Genomic DNA, 14,740 nt, shown 5'->3' with positions numbered 1-14,740 from the left:
TTTTTGTATCTAAATCCATTTTCATTTAGTAATTCGGATTGTGACATTTATAAATAAATTTGAAATTTAAAGTTATTTTATTAACTCAAATTAAATAGTATAAAAATTATACATATGTGACCAGGGATGATATAGAAAAACAGTTCTAATTAGATAAAATGCAACAATTCTCAGAGAAATTCAGTTAATGGTCGCAGTTTTGGATTTTCATTTATTGTTTTTAACTACCATAAATTAGATCATCTTCGATCCCTCCAAAGTCTAAAATCCAGACGGACCACCTTAATCTTCCCGTCCATTTTTGCTATTTATATATCCTTTTGTAAACCAGCTTGGCTTGTCAAAGCCGAGATGGAGTTGACAGCAAGAATGGCGAAGCCAGTTCTGTATTCATGTCTACTCTTTTCATTTTGTCTACTCAGTTTTCTCAGCTTCTGTGAAGCCGCCGATCGACAAGGGGAAATCCTTCACAAGTTGCTGATGTCGGGGAGGTCTGAAAAATCTCGTATATCTTCTTCACGTTCATGGGCAGCTGGCTTGCATGGCTCCAATCCGTCGACGTACTCGCCTGTTTGCATTGAGCCGCAAGATGGGAAAATGGAAGCCGACGAGATTGATGCATTGCCTGGACAACCAGACGGCGTTGATTTTGATCAATACGCAGGATATGTGACTGTTGATCAAAAGGCTGGTCGAGCTTTGTTCTATTACTTCGTCGAGTCGCCTCGCAATTCTTTGTCTAATAATCCCTTGATTTTGTGGTTCAATGGAGGTATTTTAATATGTATTATTAAGTTGGTTGGATGAATTAATGGAGTGAGTTGAAGTACAAAAATCTTTGCCGAACCAAGGTCGGCCTAATTTTGACAAGTTTTTAAATGTTGGGATCACATCACAGGGCCAGGATGTTCGTCATTGGGGTATGGGGCTATGAGTGAGTTAGGACCATTTAGAGTAAACAGTGATGGCCAAACGCTCTTCAGGAATGACTTTGCATGGAACAATGGTGAGTTGACCTAACCTAATCACCTTGAAACTACTATATAATTAATCTCAAACAAATGATGGCGTATAATATGCAGTGGCAAACGTGATCTTCCTTGAATCCCCGGCTGGTGTGTGCTTTTCTTTTTCTAATACATCCTCTAATACATCCTCCGACTACGACAATGCCGGGGATACCACCACCGCAATCGACACCTACACTTTTCTGGTCAACTGGTTGGAGAGGTTCCCTCAGTATAAAAGCAGGGATTTTTTCATCGCGGGTGAGAGCTATGCCGGTCACTACGTCCCTCAGCTAGCTTCCACTATTCTCTACAACAATGAAAACACAAATCAAACTGTTATCAACCTCAAAGGCATTGCTGTAAGTTCAATAAACATGATACGAGCCAAGGAGGTGACACTCAAGGGGTTGTTTTTCCTAGTGGTCCAATTACTCGAAGTAAGGCACGACAATTAAAATTAAAGATGAATGCTTTTGTCCAAGACTTTGTTGCTACAAATTTAATTCATCATGTTCGTGACATTGACAAATACGAGAATGCAATTCACTGGACCAATCTTGGAATAGTGAAAGCCCATAAATTGGTGGATTAATCTTTTATGTATATTATTATTATTATTATTTACTTAATTCTCATTGGTTGGGACATATCATTTATGAGTTAAGTAATTTTATTGGTTAGGTTATTATTTATTTATTTTCTTAGATAATTTTAAAGAGTTTTATTAGGATTCAATTACTCTTTAAAGAGTTTTTATTAGAATTCAATTACTCTTGAAAGAGTTTTATTAGGATTAAATTACTCTTGTAATTTGCCTATAAATAGGCTTGTTTTCTACACATTGAGGGAGAAAAAAAGAAGAGTATTTGTTTTCTTTCAAATTTGTGTGAGGCAAATTTTTTGGGAGTAGAGTGATTCTTCTCTTGCTATTTAGTTTGGAGTTTGTTACTTTCGAGGGTATTTCGGAGTTGCAAATATTCAAATTTCTTTCCCGTTCATCAGTGTTTCTAGAGGTTCTTCTTCTAGGGGTTTTGTAGGGAGCCGCTCAATCATTGGCGTTTTTGGTTACAAGTTAACCAAGGGTTCCATAGGGCAAATCTATCATTTTTATTATTTATTTATTTATTATTATTTTAACTAATTTTATTTATTCTCGTTTTATTTCTAATTTGTGTTTCTCTTGTGTCTAGATCCGGAGTTTCCGCATCAAAACATATGCTGATTTCAGTGTGAAAATATTAGTAGTTCATGTTAATGCCTTGGTTTTCAGGTGGGAAATGGGTTGCTGGATGAGGCCATAACTTTACGGGGATATATGATAATTTCTGGACACATGCTTTGAATTCAGACGAAACCTACAAAGGAATCCATAAATACTGTGACTTTGCCAATGATACTGCTTCAGAAAATGCTTTGATTTCACTGGTCAGGCCGATGATGAGATAGGAGACATCGACATTTATAACATTTATGCTCCCATTTGCCTCGACTCTTCTCTGAAAAATGGCTCCCACGGTAGTGTAAGTCTCTAGATTTAGAATTAAAGCAGTTGATTCATGCAACTATAAGAAGATAAGTTTTATTTTCTAATCTCAACATTTGCGATATATTTTTTGTTTTTTATCTACAAACTGAGAGAACTCAAGAAAAAAAAATTTAATCAAAGTATAAGAGAATTTTGTAGTAATAATTCTGTTTCATTGTTAAAATAAAAATAAAAATGGTAAGATGTGTAATTTTTTTAATCAGGTGCACGACTTTGATCCTTGCACGGATTATTATGTGGAGAATTATCTAAATATTCCAGAGGTACAAAAGGCCCTCCACGCAAATCAGACTGAATGGACCCATTGCAGGTACTAATGAAAATGTTATATATTTATAGAAATTTTGATAATTAATTAATATAAATTCTATACATGTATTCATTTTTTTCTGTTTTATTGAATTTTAAATATTTTTTTATTCGTGTAATCATATTACGTTGAAATTGTTGAAGTTAAATTATCTTACCTAAACTAAAACCATAAATGTGGTGACATTGCAGAGATTATGCATGGACAGATCGGCCACCTACTATTCTACCTATTCTAAAAAATATCATTCAAAGTGGAGTGAGTGTCTGGATATACAGACAAGTTTTTAATTGAATTATTTTTTTAAGTGAAAATTTTAGCATATAAATAATTGAAAATATATAAAGTATAGCAGTGCAACGACACCTGATAATTGATATGGTGATATCCAAATAATTACAGCGGGGACAAGGATGGGCGTGTGCCGGTTGCTGCGACCAGGTTTTCATTGAACGTGTTAAAGCTTGGGGTGAAGAAGGGTTGGCATGCATGGTATAGCGAGAAAGAGGTAGGAGGGTATGTGGTGGAGTATGAAGGAGGATTGGCATTGGTTACAGTGAGAGGGGCTGGCCATTTGGTCCCAAGCAACCAGCCACAACGTGCACTAACCTTCATCTCTTCTTTCCTTCAAGGGACTCTCCCTCCTTCCACCCCATGATTTTCATGAAATGTGTTATATTGTGTCTATTTTTCTTTTTCTTATTTTTCTTATTTAAATTTGTGTTATCTTGTGTGGGAGCTGTTGTTTGTTTAATTAAATAAAATCTCATACCATTCCGAAGGGTTGCTGAAAATTGGAAAAAAAATTAATTCAAGAATATAAATTTATGTTGGATTTGCATATATTTTTTTTTGAAATTTTTATATATATTAAGAAAATTATCTCATATTTATTTCATGTACAATCACATGTAAGACATTATTATGAACAAACACCTCTAGGGATCTTCACTGGGTTCTTTGATTTCCTAATTGATAAACGAGATTTCTGGGTTTGGAGTAAATGCGAATCAAGTTGCATTTTGAATTTTTATTTATTTATTTTAGGCTCAGGTAAGATCAGACTCGAATAAATTCTATAATAGTAGAAAATGAAAGGTTGTATTAATATTATATAATTTTATAATTAAATTTTAAAAAAAATATTTTTCTTGCGAATTTATAAATCTTCAGATTTTTAATTTCATTTTCTTTCATTACAATGAATCAAGCTGTAAAAAACAAATGAAAATCCAAAACAGCGGTGAGTGTTCAGCTCAAAATCTAAAGGTCCGCCTATGTGAGTCGATTATAAATGCATATATAAAAAAAAATCATCTGTTCATAATAGATTCTCTTCCCCATTTTTATTTTCTCGATATCTCTTGGATGGTGTGAGCAAGCAATTAAGTGGAAGTCACCCGTCTAATTTTAGTTAAAAAGCTATTAACCACTTCGGAAACCCTTTTCTAGGTTTGTCTCTTAAATCTTATTCTTTTCAAAGGTTGTATAATCGAAGGTTTCGACATCTTAGGAAGATTTGTTTATAGATATGTGGAAGCTAAGGTCGTCTGGTCTGAGTTGTGGAGTTTGTGCGAATTTCCAAATACCCTTTCCACGTTGTTTCATGAATTCAATAACAACATCCTCCATTGATGTAAAACCCAAGGTTCCACTCTATCTAAGGCCACCTTCCTTCTCTGCCTCTCTTTCAGAGCTGACCAAATGGCATAAATGGGCTAAAAATCTGGCTTCCTCAGTTGGCTCCTCTTTTATTAACTTAGACAATGGCCCCGATTCCACTCTCCTCCGCAGAGAGCTCAACTGGCTTCTACAAGACTTGATTGAACTCCAACACCGTTCAGTAATATTGTCTCGATTGGAATCGGGTAACAATGAGAATCCAGATGTAAGCGTTGCGTTAAGAGCGCCATTGGAGGAGATGTATTGTGTTTGGAGGCAGAGGATTGAAAAGAGGAGACCTTTTCAGTATGTGGTAGGGTGTGAACATTGGAGGGATTTGGTGTTGAGTGTGCAAGAAGGGGTTCTTATTCCTCGGCCTGAAACTGAAGTGATAATTGATTTGGTTGAAGGTGTGGCTTTGAACAATGCCCCAGAATTGGCACAAGGTTTTTGGGCCGATTTGGGGACGGGCAGTGGTGCTATAGCTATTGCAACTGCAAGGGCCTTAGCAACTCATGCTCACGGCGATGCTTGTGGCAGAGTCATTGCTACTGATTTAAGTCCGGTGGCAGTTGCTGTGGCCACTTCTAATGTGCAAAGATATGGTCTACAGGTAATTCATTTCATTGTTTTAGTATGGACTGCCTAGTGAAAATTCAAATACTTCCTAAATTTGTATTATGCACAAAGCAAGATCAATAGGTTGATATAAGGAAAAAAGGTTAAAATGAAAGAATCAATGCCTATTATGGTGCCTGATCAATCGCCATGGCAGTTTGGATAAAAGACTTTGTGCATAGAAGTCTCTAATTCTTTGTTGCAGAACAAGATATAGGATGAGCACTTGTAGTGATTGGTCAAGATAGATTTGAATGATTTATGCAAGACTGTATGACTTAAAAACAACAACTTATCGAAGAAACATAATTTTGTTGTATGCCCAAATAAACAAATTATACTGCCATCATCTTGTGTTTGTGCCTTTCGTATCTCAAATCATATTGAGAAACGTGCTTTTGGTTTACGAATTAGGATGTGGTTGAGGTGAGGAAAGGATCTTGGTTTGAACCATTGAAAGATGTTCAAGGTAAACTTGCTGGTGTTTTGAGTAACCCGCCGTACATACCAAGTGGTGACATATCTGGCCTACAAGCTGAAGTTGGTCAACATGAACCAATACTTGCATTAGATGGTGGTATTAGTGGAACCAATGATCTTCTTCATCTCATTGATGGAGTTGCCTCCATGTTGAAACCTGGAGGCTTTTTTGCTTTCGAGGTATATAATTTTGTTATTTCTTAGATTCTTTTAGCAATTAGCTTATGCACTTATTCCCCATTTGGGTTGAAAATTTGGTTTCTGTAAAATTGTCGTTGATAAGGGATTGGTAGAGAAATACATTTTATTAATATGATTCTTATCTCATGTTATGTATATTCATGAATAAGGATAAGGAATTTTAATTGAAATCTTATGTCTGGATAGATCTGGCCGCTACCTTTTACCACATTAACCATGTTTCTGCTCCAGATTTCTTAGGACATTTTCTAACTTGATCCAGTAAGACATATTGTAACAAAGACAGATTTAATAATTCGTTCATTTGCTTATCTTATAACATACAATCGAATCTTGGCCATTCAAAGTAACCGTGTCTTCTTATGAGTCTTTGTTTTAGTTGTGCTTTAATAAGTTTTGTTCTTGCAGGACCAGGTTGTAACTGACTTGAGTTCTTTGTGATTCTCTTGTAACAGACAAATGGAGAAAAGCAGTGCAAGTTTCTTGTGGATACATTGAGAATGAGAAGCCAGGCAGCTTTCGTGATATGAACATAGTATCTGATTTTGCTGGTATCCAACGTTTGTGATGGGATTTCGTCGATAAATGGAATGATCGGTAATACCTTGGTTTACATTGGTCACGAAGAACAAAAAGCAAGGAAAGGTCACTGTTCCGAGCAGTTTAGTAGATTACTTTGATAAAATGTTTTATGATTTCTTTTCCATTGATGGTTTAATTCCATTTGTTGTTTGCCAATATTGTGCATTTATGTGAAAATGGTATATCTTTAAGTTAATGCTACTCTGCAAAACTCTTTTAGAATGCTGAAATCTTCCAGGGAACAGTACCATATTGAGATCGAGTACTACTAATTTAGTCAAGGGTGTAGATTTCTTTCGCCAAATGCTAGATCGTCCTATGTTTACCCAAAACTTGGGTTTAAGTGTCAAATACAGCTTTGTCCAACACTCATATTCAATTTTTGGATATCCTTGTCGGCCTAACTTCATCTTATTCAGTCTGAGTAAGAATATGACGTATCTAAAATTACAAAACTTATTATTTTGACTTTATTTTTTTATGTTAATATATTGCAGTTGTCCCAATTACCTCAACCAGGAATGGAAGTTTAACACCCTCAAGCTCCCCATCAAGTCTGCCCGATGTCCATAGTCCAACAACGATGAGGTAAAATAAGAAATATTAGCAATTTGAGCTTTCATTTACAAGAGAAGAATTTACAGTATTTCTCACCGCCTTTGTCTTATAATACGTCTTGATGGAAACAAGTTGATGTACATGTGGTTGAATATGAAGGTCTGACATCAATAACAGTGAGACGCGAGATATTCAGTTTCAAGCTATCAACCATCTCGTGCCAAAAGCTCAACCCATTCATTCAGCACTCTTGCACCAGTGTTGCAAACAAGAGCTGAAGATGAGTAGATGAGTGATTTTCTAAAATTTTTAATCAAATAATTCAGGTATATGACACTATACCACTGATGCCCGTTAGAACACAAATTCTGCATTATCATCTATAAACTTTGTTTTAATTCATAGATTTCCTTACTGGTAAAACCTATAATTTCTTTCTCATTTCTATCCAATTATTGATAATGAATTGACCATCATCTGCACGATCCCAATGTTTGTTCAAATTCTCAAGTTTTGTCATCTTTATTCACATTTTGATGTCAGATAATAACAAAAAGTTATGGCTCTCAAAGATCGCTAAAGATTGTATCTTGCTTTCTTATCCTCTAAACAAAAGAGCATATTAATGGGAACAAGGACAACTGGGTTTGACATACCAGCAGAGGCCAACTTATGGCTGCGCTCCCAAGTATCCACTGGTGTAGCATGTTCATGAGGGATGTGCCGGGGATGTTTCTCTCTTTTGTCACCCTTTACCTGCTTTAGTGCATGCTTAAGGGCAGGCAACAATGCCTCCATGCATTCTGCGACGGCATTTGGATTCCCGGGCATGTTGATGATCTGGATACATGATTAGAATTAGAAACATGTACTTTTAAAAGCACATGTTCATGATCTTGATATACTGATAGCATAAGAAACATGTTCTATAAAAGAACAGTATGAACAGCAATTCCTAGTTTCACATGATATGGTTTGATTTTTTGATTAATCCCTAAGCACACCACAATAGAAGAGCAAAATTCCAGTAGAGAACTAACCACATCATAAGTGAATTAACTCATATATAATCAACCAAAAGTATAAATAACATCTCAATCTTACCAATGTTGACCCTCTTATGCCTGCTGCTGAGCGTGAGAGCATAGCAAATGGTGTTACCTATTTCCATTACCGATAAAGAGGTCAGTTCATAGGTGATATTATCTTAAGAATACACAAAATGTGGCATGACATCATATCTAACGTATGTATGAAGGGAAAACAATCTTAGATATATGCAATTATGTGCTTCTTCAATATGATATTAAAACGACCATTTTCTGCGTAAGTTGGGAAAAAGAAACTGCATCTCAGCACACATAATGGATTTTTATGGTTAATCTCTTCAAACATTCCCTGGACACCGAAGATTTGACAAGAAGCAGATAATTGCAAGGACAATCTGCAGTGTGTCATTACATGTCACATAGAAAAATAAACATGTCTTTGCATATTATGCCTTTCATGGAGCCTCTAAGACATAAACTGGAGCCAACTCATTAGGATGCTTAACAAACAACAAATCACACATGGAATTGAAAATCAATTGTGCAGAAAACAGTCATACAAGGGAAGTGCAGGCCTGGCATATCTGCTTGTGCATGCAAAGCTTGGTTGCGCTGGCTTAGACACATACCAGGGAAGTTCTTATTCCACTTAGCCTTCATCTCTTACCACGAATGTTTGAAATTTTCTTATTTTGTTTAATTAGATTTAGATTGGCTTGGTTCGAGGTGTATGCATTTTCTGGTCTGAAATGGGTATGGCAATTTCAATCTTTCAGCAAGATCTATCACATAATCTCATGGATGTTTGCTGATAGCTATATGAGCAGGTTTAGCTTGACTGAATTGATAACATCACTTTTAAGCTAAGCTAGGCCCAGGAAGAAACAGATAAAAAAGAGTTCTTAAGTTAATTCACGGCATAATTCAGTTTATTACCTTTAAACTCTCTTGCATCATGACATACAAAAGACCGGGTGTTTCTTTTTCAATCACCTCTTTAGTTGCTTCAGGGGTCACATCTCTTGGAGTGAATCCGGTGCCACCTTAATAATGATAATACAATTTTAAGAAAAGGAGTGAGAATAAATAGAACCAAAAGGGAAATCTCTATATCCAACAATGAAAAAGGAGGCTGCTGAGAACAAGAATCTTACCAAGTGTAAGGATAAGATCCAGCTTATCAATATCACTCCATCTCTGCAAACTTCCTTGATCTTTCCCACATCATCTGAAACCACACCTGTAGCAACTACCTTTGCACCTCCTAACTTTTCCGATGAGGAATTCACAACAGATACTGCCCTTGGCCCACTGCAATTTCATAATCATACAATTTTAGGTATAAGCAAATATGAAGGTTGTTGTGGTAGTAATCTGACATGATTGTAGTGATAGAATCATGACATAATTATGCAAGACTACCATCACAATAAAGGTTATGGGTTAAGGAAGAAAAGCCTTCTAGAACATTGCAGAAAACATATGCATGGTTTAGAAATCTGGCTTTATGATAGAGCATAAAAAGATGGAAGTCAACAGTGGGAGCTACTACCTATTCACTTCAACTAAGAAACTCGCATAATTGTTGAGTATCAATTAATTATACATAGGTCATGTTGCCAATGTAAACAACTTGCCATTGGTGCATCTTGAAGGTGGTTTCGGGTCTCAGATTAATAGATAAAACATTAATGGGAAGCGTGAAAAGTGCCAACGTTTAGATGGTTACCATAAAGTCAAATTTGTGAATGCACCCAAGAAATGATAAAAAGAAATAAAAAAGAAAACAGACGGTACCTAAAATACTAAGAGCTGGAACAAAAGTCTTCATGCAAAATGTACTATTGCTGTTTCCATATGTTGTAGCAAAGTATTCAGTATTCCATGTCTCACTTCGTCATGGGACAATATCAACTTTGCTTGTTTGCTTTAGCATCGAATATGTGACCTTTATGAAACAATTATTTAAAGGTGTATCTAGATGCATGGAAACTGGGAGGTCAATGAATGCAGTCCTTTTTAAAGGGCATTGTAAGAAAGATAAACTTAGCCAGTGACATAAATGATCTGACACCAGACAAACATTTTGGCTCAATATTGTAGCAGAGCTTTCACCCATTTCATATCTAACTAGAATAAAGTGGAACATCAACTCTGCTTTATCACTTTAGCATCCATAAAGTGACCATTTTGACAAACTGGAACAAAGTGGTGTATCGGGATGCTTTTGGTTGAACAATAAACCTTTGTAAACTCACTTTTCAGTATTTGGGTTGCAGGGTTAGAATGATTAGGTGTTGAAGAAATCAATGGATGAATCGTAGTTAGAAGTGACATAAGTCACATGACCCTCATAATATATAATATGAAATCATATTCGCAAATCTGAAATGCAAGCAGTCATAGCCCTTGCACATTTAGATTTGAAATAGATGGGATTTAAGTGAACAACAAATTCCAACTAGCGATAGATCCATAATCAAATATCCAAAGAAAAGTAAGTGAAAATTATTGTAGCTCAAGCTTTCTATGTCAATGGTTCTAGCCTTTGGAATCTGGTTTTTAATTGGAAAATAATAAGACTCTCTTGAGACATTACAATTCATAGAAAAACCAGAACCTTAACCTAGGAAATGATTCAATATTTGAAGAAGCATAAGCACCACATACCTTCGATCAGGCCCAGCACCTGATGCAACAGTATCACTCACTGTAAGAACAGCTACTTTGAACTGCACATCCTGAGATCCATCTCCCATTATTTCATTTGACACACTTTTATGTGGCGTACTACTTGAACTTGAATCATATGACGATGCAGCCTTGCTCAATGGGGTACCACTTAAATCAGAATAACAATGGCTGAGACAGAACTTCCAGCAGGAATAACTCTCCCTGAAGCTGGCAACTCGAGTAAAGCATTAGCTGACTTCATACTCAGAAGCCGACTACTCATTTGGTGGCCAGTGCTCTCAGCGACAAATCTAAAATCCGAAAGAAACAAATTGCCTCTTAACACAATTATAATAGCATTACAAGGTAGAATAGAATAGCAAAAACCATGACTTACAGATAAATTAGGTCCAAGAAGGATCTAACTGAACAAGAATCGAAAAAGTGAGGAGACCTATGATCAAGGAAACTATAGCTCTAAATTTACCCGGCACTCCCCGATCCATCATTAGCCTCCCATCTGATAGTAGCACGATAAAATTCTGGCCGAACTGGATCTGTCTTTAATGGTTGTTGAAGTCGAGCTTGCACTCTATATAACAAACAGAAGGAAAACAGGACAGTGTCAGAAATCATATCTGTTTTATGCTATGTTTAATTTTAACAAATAGACTAACAGGAACAGAAATAGACAATTTATGGGAAGTTTCAGCAACCTCAAAAGATGTGGATTTTCCCATCCTGCTAGGAGACGTACGGTAGGACCACAAAGAGTTGGAAACAAACTAGACAGCTAACTGGATTCCTGGTAAACAATGCAAGACTTTGTTCACTGATGCATTTCCGCCGGTTTTAACATATTTGCAATGTCAATGGTTTCCCTGGTTTCATGCAACCTGTCAAGGAAATCAATCCAAACAAGTTACAATAGATGTCTAATCAATGATGTTCCGGATACCATATAAAATCTAAAGCTCCAGGCAATTAGGACAAAGAATAGAACGTTTTTGCCTGATTATACAAAAGTAATTTTCTCATGAAGAATATACACGGAAACGACCTTGTTGAAGTGCACTTTCCCTTCTTTTCAAGCAGTGGCTTCACAAATCCTTATCTCCCTGGAACGCCCCCAGAAGTCAGAAATATTAATCCCTGAAGAAAAGCACATCCAAGACCCTCTCAAGTTCTTCTTTGTCATCTCCACAAGACAAGGTCATGCACTGTGCATTGTTCCTGTGCTGCAGCTGCCAATAACATTGCACGGTTGGAATCCCTAATCTGCATAATCATCAACCAGCCTAATGATGTCTTGATGGAATTCACAAAACAAGGAGCTCATCCATCAAATATGAGCTGGGGAATCCAAAAAGAAAAGGTGGAACAGGAAGAAATTAGAGAGCACAAAGAAAGAGAATGCTCATTATTCTCCTAGATTCTGTAAATATATGTCATTTTTATTGAATAAAGACAGCGATAACATAGTTGCAGATTAGGTGTGACAACTAGCATATCAGGCTTCAAAAACTTATTTCTAACTTCCCTTGCTAGCATCCCATGTGCAATTACCTGTGATCTCACTATCACCATGGTTGCAATATTTCATGATCCTCAAACTTTCCAACCCTTTGCACCAAGAATAAATTGTATATAATAAATCAACCATACCAGCCTTCTTTCAGATTCATTTTCTTTTTCTTTCCCCTTTCGGAAGGGAGGTGCTTCAGGAAGAACCTTCAAGCCTAATTAGAGAATTTAATCTTACACAAATTTGTTTTAGGAAGCTGAACATCTACATTTTGACATTTACTCAGTACTCAACATTTGCCAGACTTAGGATCCTATTGGGTCTACAAGTTCATCTCCAGTGAAAGATAAGCATTGTTGGTGTAGGTGCACCTGAAAATCAGCCATATCTCAGATTATGCAAGTCATTAAATGAAAACAGTAGGCAAGTAGTCCTTCCCATAGTAACACAACTGTAGCAAGTATCCACTTCTGAAGCACCTAATCTTTCTCCAGATTTAGAACTACTGCATCTTTCTGAATGTCCATCCTGCAAACAGATGCTTGTTTGAGCTTTTGACAGACAGAAAGCATGGAAATGTGAAATTGTTTCATATAAAGTACACTCATTCCAAAAGAAAAATATTAGAGCTACACACATTGGACAACACGTAAGTTCATTGTGTCTGCTTCTCTCTATTTTTCTTTTTACCATAGTAACAAAGTCAGGTCATTATAGAAGGTGAGAGCATGGAAGTTTAGCTTCATTCTATTCTCACAAGCATAGACTGTATGACACATTCAGGAGTGCTCGAGTAACGTACACTTTTCAATTGAGACCTTTAGCTGTTTGCAATAGAACCATTTCCAATGTACCTATTAATACTTCCAGAGGCGTTAAATAATAATTATTTACCGTGACATATTACTTCAATCTTCTGAATCATTGACTCAGTTGTTATGACAATAAAAGGCTTGAGGAAGTAGCAGGCAGAAAAAAATTTATAGAGACAAGGATGGTTTGTAGCAGAAAAAGGAAAGGAGGATGAGACATGAGAGAAGACGGAAGTAGGTGAAGTGGAAGGTTATGATGCCTATCCATGACGAATATCAACACCTTTCTGTTTGCACCATATCTTTACTACTTTGTTTCAGAGGAGCTTTAACCTGTTCAGTGTCCTCACTTGACAACTGCATCAGCACCATCGGGTATTGGTCCTGACGGGAAAAACAAGGTGCAAAATGGACAAAATCTTGAGAAAAAGTTAAGTGCAAACAATATGGTGAAACTAGTTAAGTTCTTAAGATTAAGATTTAAACATATTAGAGCTCAAATGTCAATATTTGCCCTAAAATTAGAAGAAGAAGCCTATTAATTAACTTGAAGTATGATCACCAGTTTTTAAAGCAACAAGCAAATCTCATCACGAAGTTAGAAGTTATATTTTAGTAAATAGATGAAACAATTTCAGCAAACATTCTTTCATGGGTTGGACAGATTAGTTCCAGTCCGTGTTCAAAGGCTGCAGAGTCTCTGAACTCAGAAGTCACTACATGATAAGAAAGACTATCCGTCCAGGATCAATGTGAACACAAGCAGCCATCATTTCCAGCTCTTGATTCACTATTACAGGTAACTCACCAGGACATCCGAAGCAATACGCCATAACCATCCTGCAAGAAGTCTCAGTATATTCGGTAATACACACCACACTCTACTCAATCTATGAATATATCAATCTGAACACCAGGGGAGAAGTTATTTAAATAGAATATAGCCTCATCCACTTATTCCTAATGCCCTGAAAGGAATTTGTATGCTGAAGCAAATGAAGAAAAATTGAAACATGATTTATAGTGATAAACAAGCAAATGAATATGATGAATCTCTACGTAAAAAAAAAAGTCAAAGTCCCAATGATTTAGAAATGGATATGAAAAGGGCGACCTCTCGACTTCAAAGTTAAAAACCAAAAACTAACAATACCCAAGGGCCTATTCATTATACTAATTGGGAAAAAAAAGCCAATTATAGCATGATAAGGTACCCATCCTCAACATCTCAAAACTGGTTCAATTTTTTAGAAAAGAAACTGGGATTTGGAGCGAACCTTGATTGAGGCTGGCTAAGAGGCAAAGGGTCAGGAGGAACGATATCTTGAGCCAAAACTTTTCCAAGAGCTTGGTGAAGTGGGACGGGTGACAGGTGCAGTTTCTGTGGCAACGCTGAGCACAATCTGAAGAGTCTCGTCGGACTGGTATCAATTTTGGGTTGGTGCAACCGCAGGTGACGACTGCCGACGCTTCGCTTATATATCATTAACAAAGAGAGTGCCGATGGAGAGATGGCAATGACACGGAAAGCTTGGCGCTATCGGCTGTGGTGCACTGTTAAGTAATGTGGTGGCTATCGCTGATTGGATAAAACATTTGATTTTGAGATGGTGTGTTTGGACATCATTGCAACTTCAGTTACATGTGCGGTCTAATTTTAGTAAAATATTTTTAAGTTTATAAATTGCAATCATATTAAGAATGTACCATTGGA

The 14,740-nt window shown here is 36.5% G+C and overlaps 1 protein-coding gene and 2 pseudogenes across 8 annotated transcripts in view; 2 read left to right on the top strand and 1 right to left on the bottom strand.

Annotated features, from left to right (window-relative positions):
- The first annotated feature begins 105 nt into the window (after nucleotides 1-105).
- LOC107959249 (serine carboxypeptidase 1-like) lies at nucleotides 106-3,746 on the top strand (annotated as a pseudogene).
- Nucleotides 3,747-4,056: 310 nt separating this feature from the next.
- On the top strand, nucleotides 4,057-7,622 carry LOC121203127 (release factor glutamine methyltransferase-like; annotated as a pseudogene).
- LOC107959247 (molybdopterin biosynthesis protein CNX1) overlaps nucleotides 7,374-14,740 on the bottom strand; it is an 18,678-nt gene continuing 11,311 nt past the window's right edge. For all 8 annotated transcript variants that reach the window (XM_041093373.1, XM_041093377.1, XM_041093376.1 and 5 more), the window contains 3 exons: nucleotides 8,953-9,059; nucleotides 8,072-8,128; nucleotides 7,374-7,807 (listed from right to left, as the gene is read on the bottom strand). In XM_041093373.1, the coding sequence (XP_040949307.1) occupies nucleotides 7,544-7,807; nucleotides 8,072-8,128; nucleotides 8,953-9,059 (428 nt within the window). In that variant the 3' untranslated portion in view covers nucleotides 7,374-7,543. The remainder of the gene's footprint in view (nucleotides 7,808-8,071; nucleotides 8,129-8,952; nucleotides 9,060-14,740) is intronic.

This window comes from Gossypium hirsutum, chromosome D05 (genome assembly GCF_007990345.1).
Source record: "Gossypium hirsutum isolate 1008001.06 chromosome D05, Gossypium_hirsutum_v2.1, whole genome shotgun sequence".
Classification (NCBI taxonomy): domain Eukaryota; kingdom Viridiplantae; phylum Streptophyta; class Magnoliopsida; order Malvales; family Malvaceae; genus Gossypium; species Gossypium hirsutum.
The sequence above is the reverse complement of the archived record's forward strand: the minus strand, read 5'-3'. Positions and strand labels throughout refer to the sequence as shown.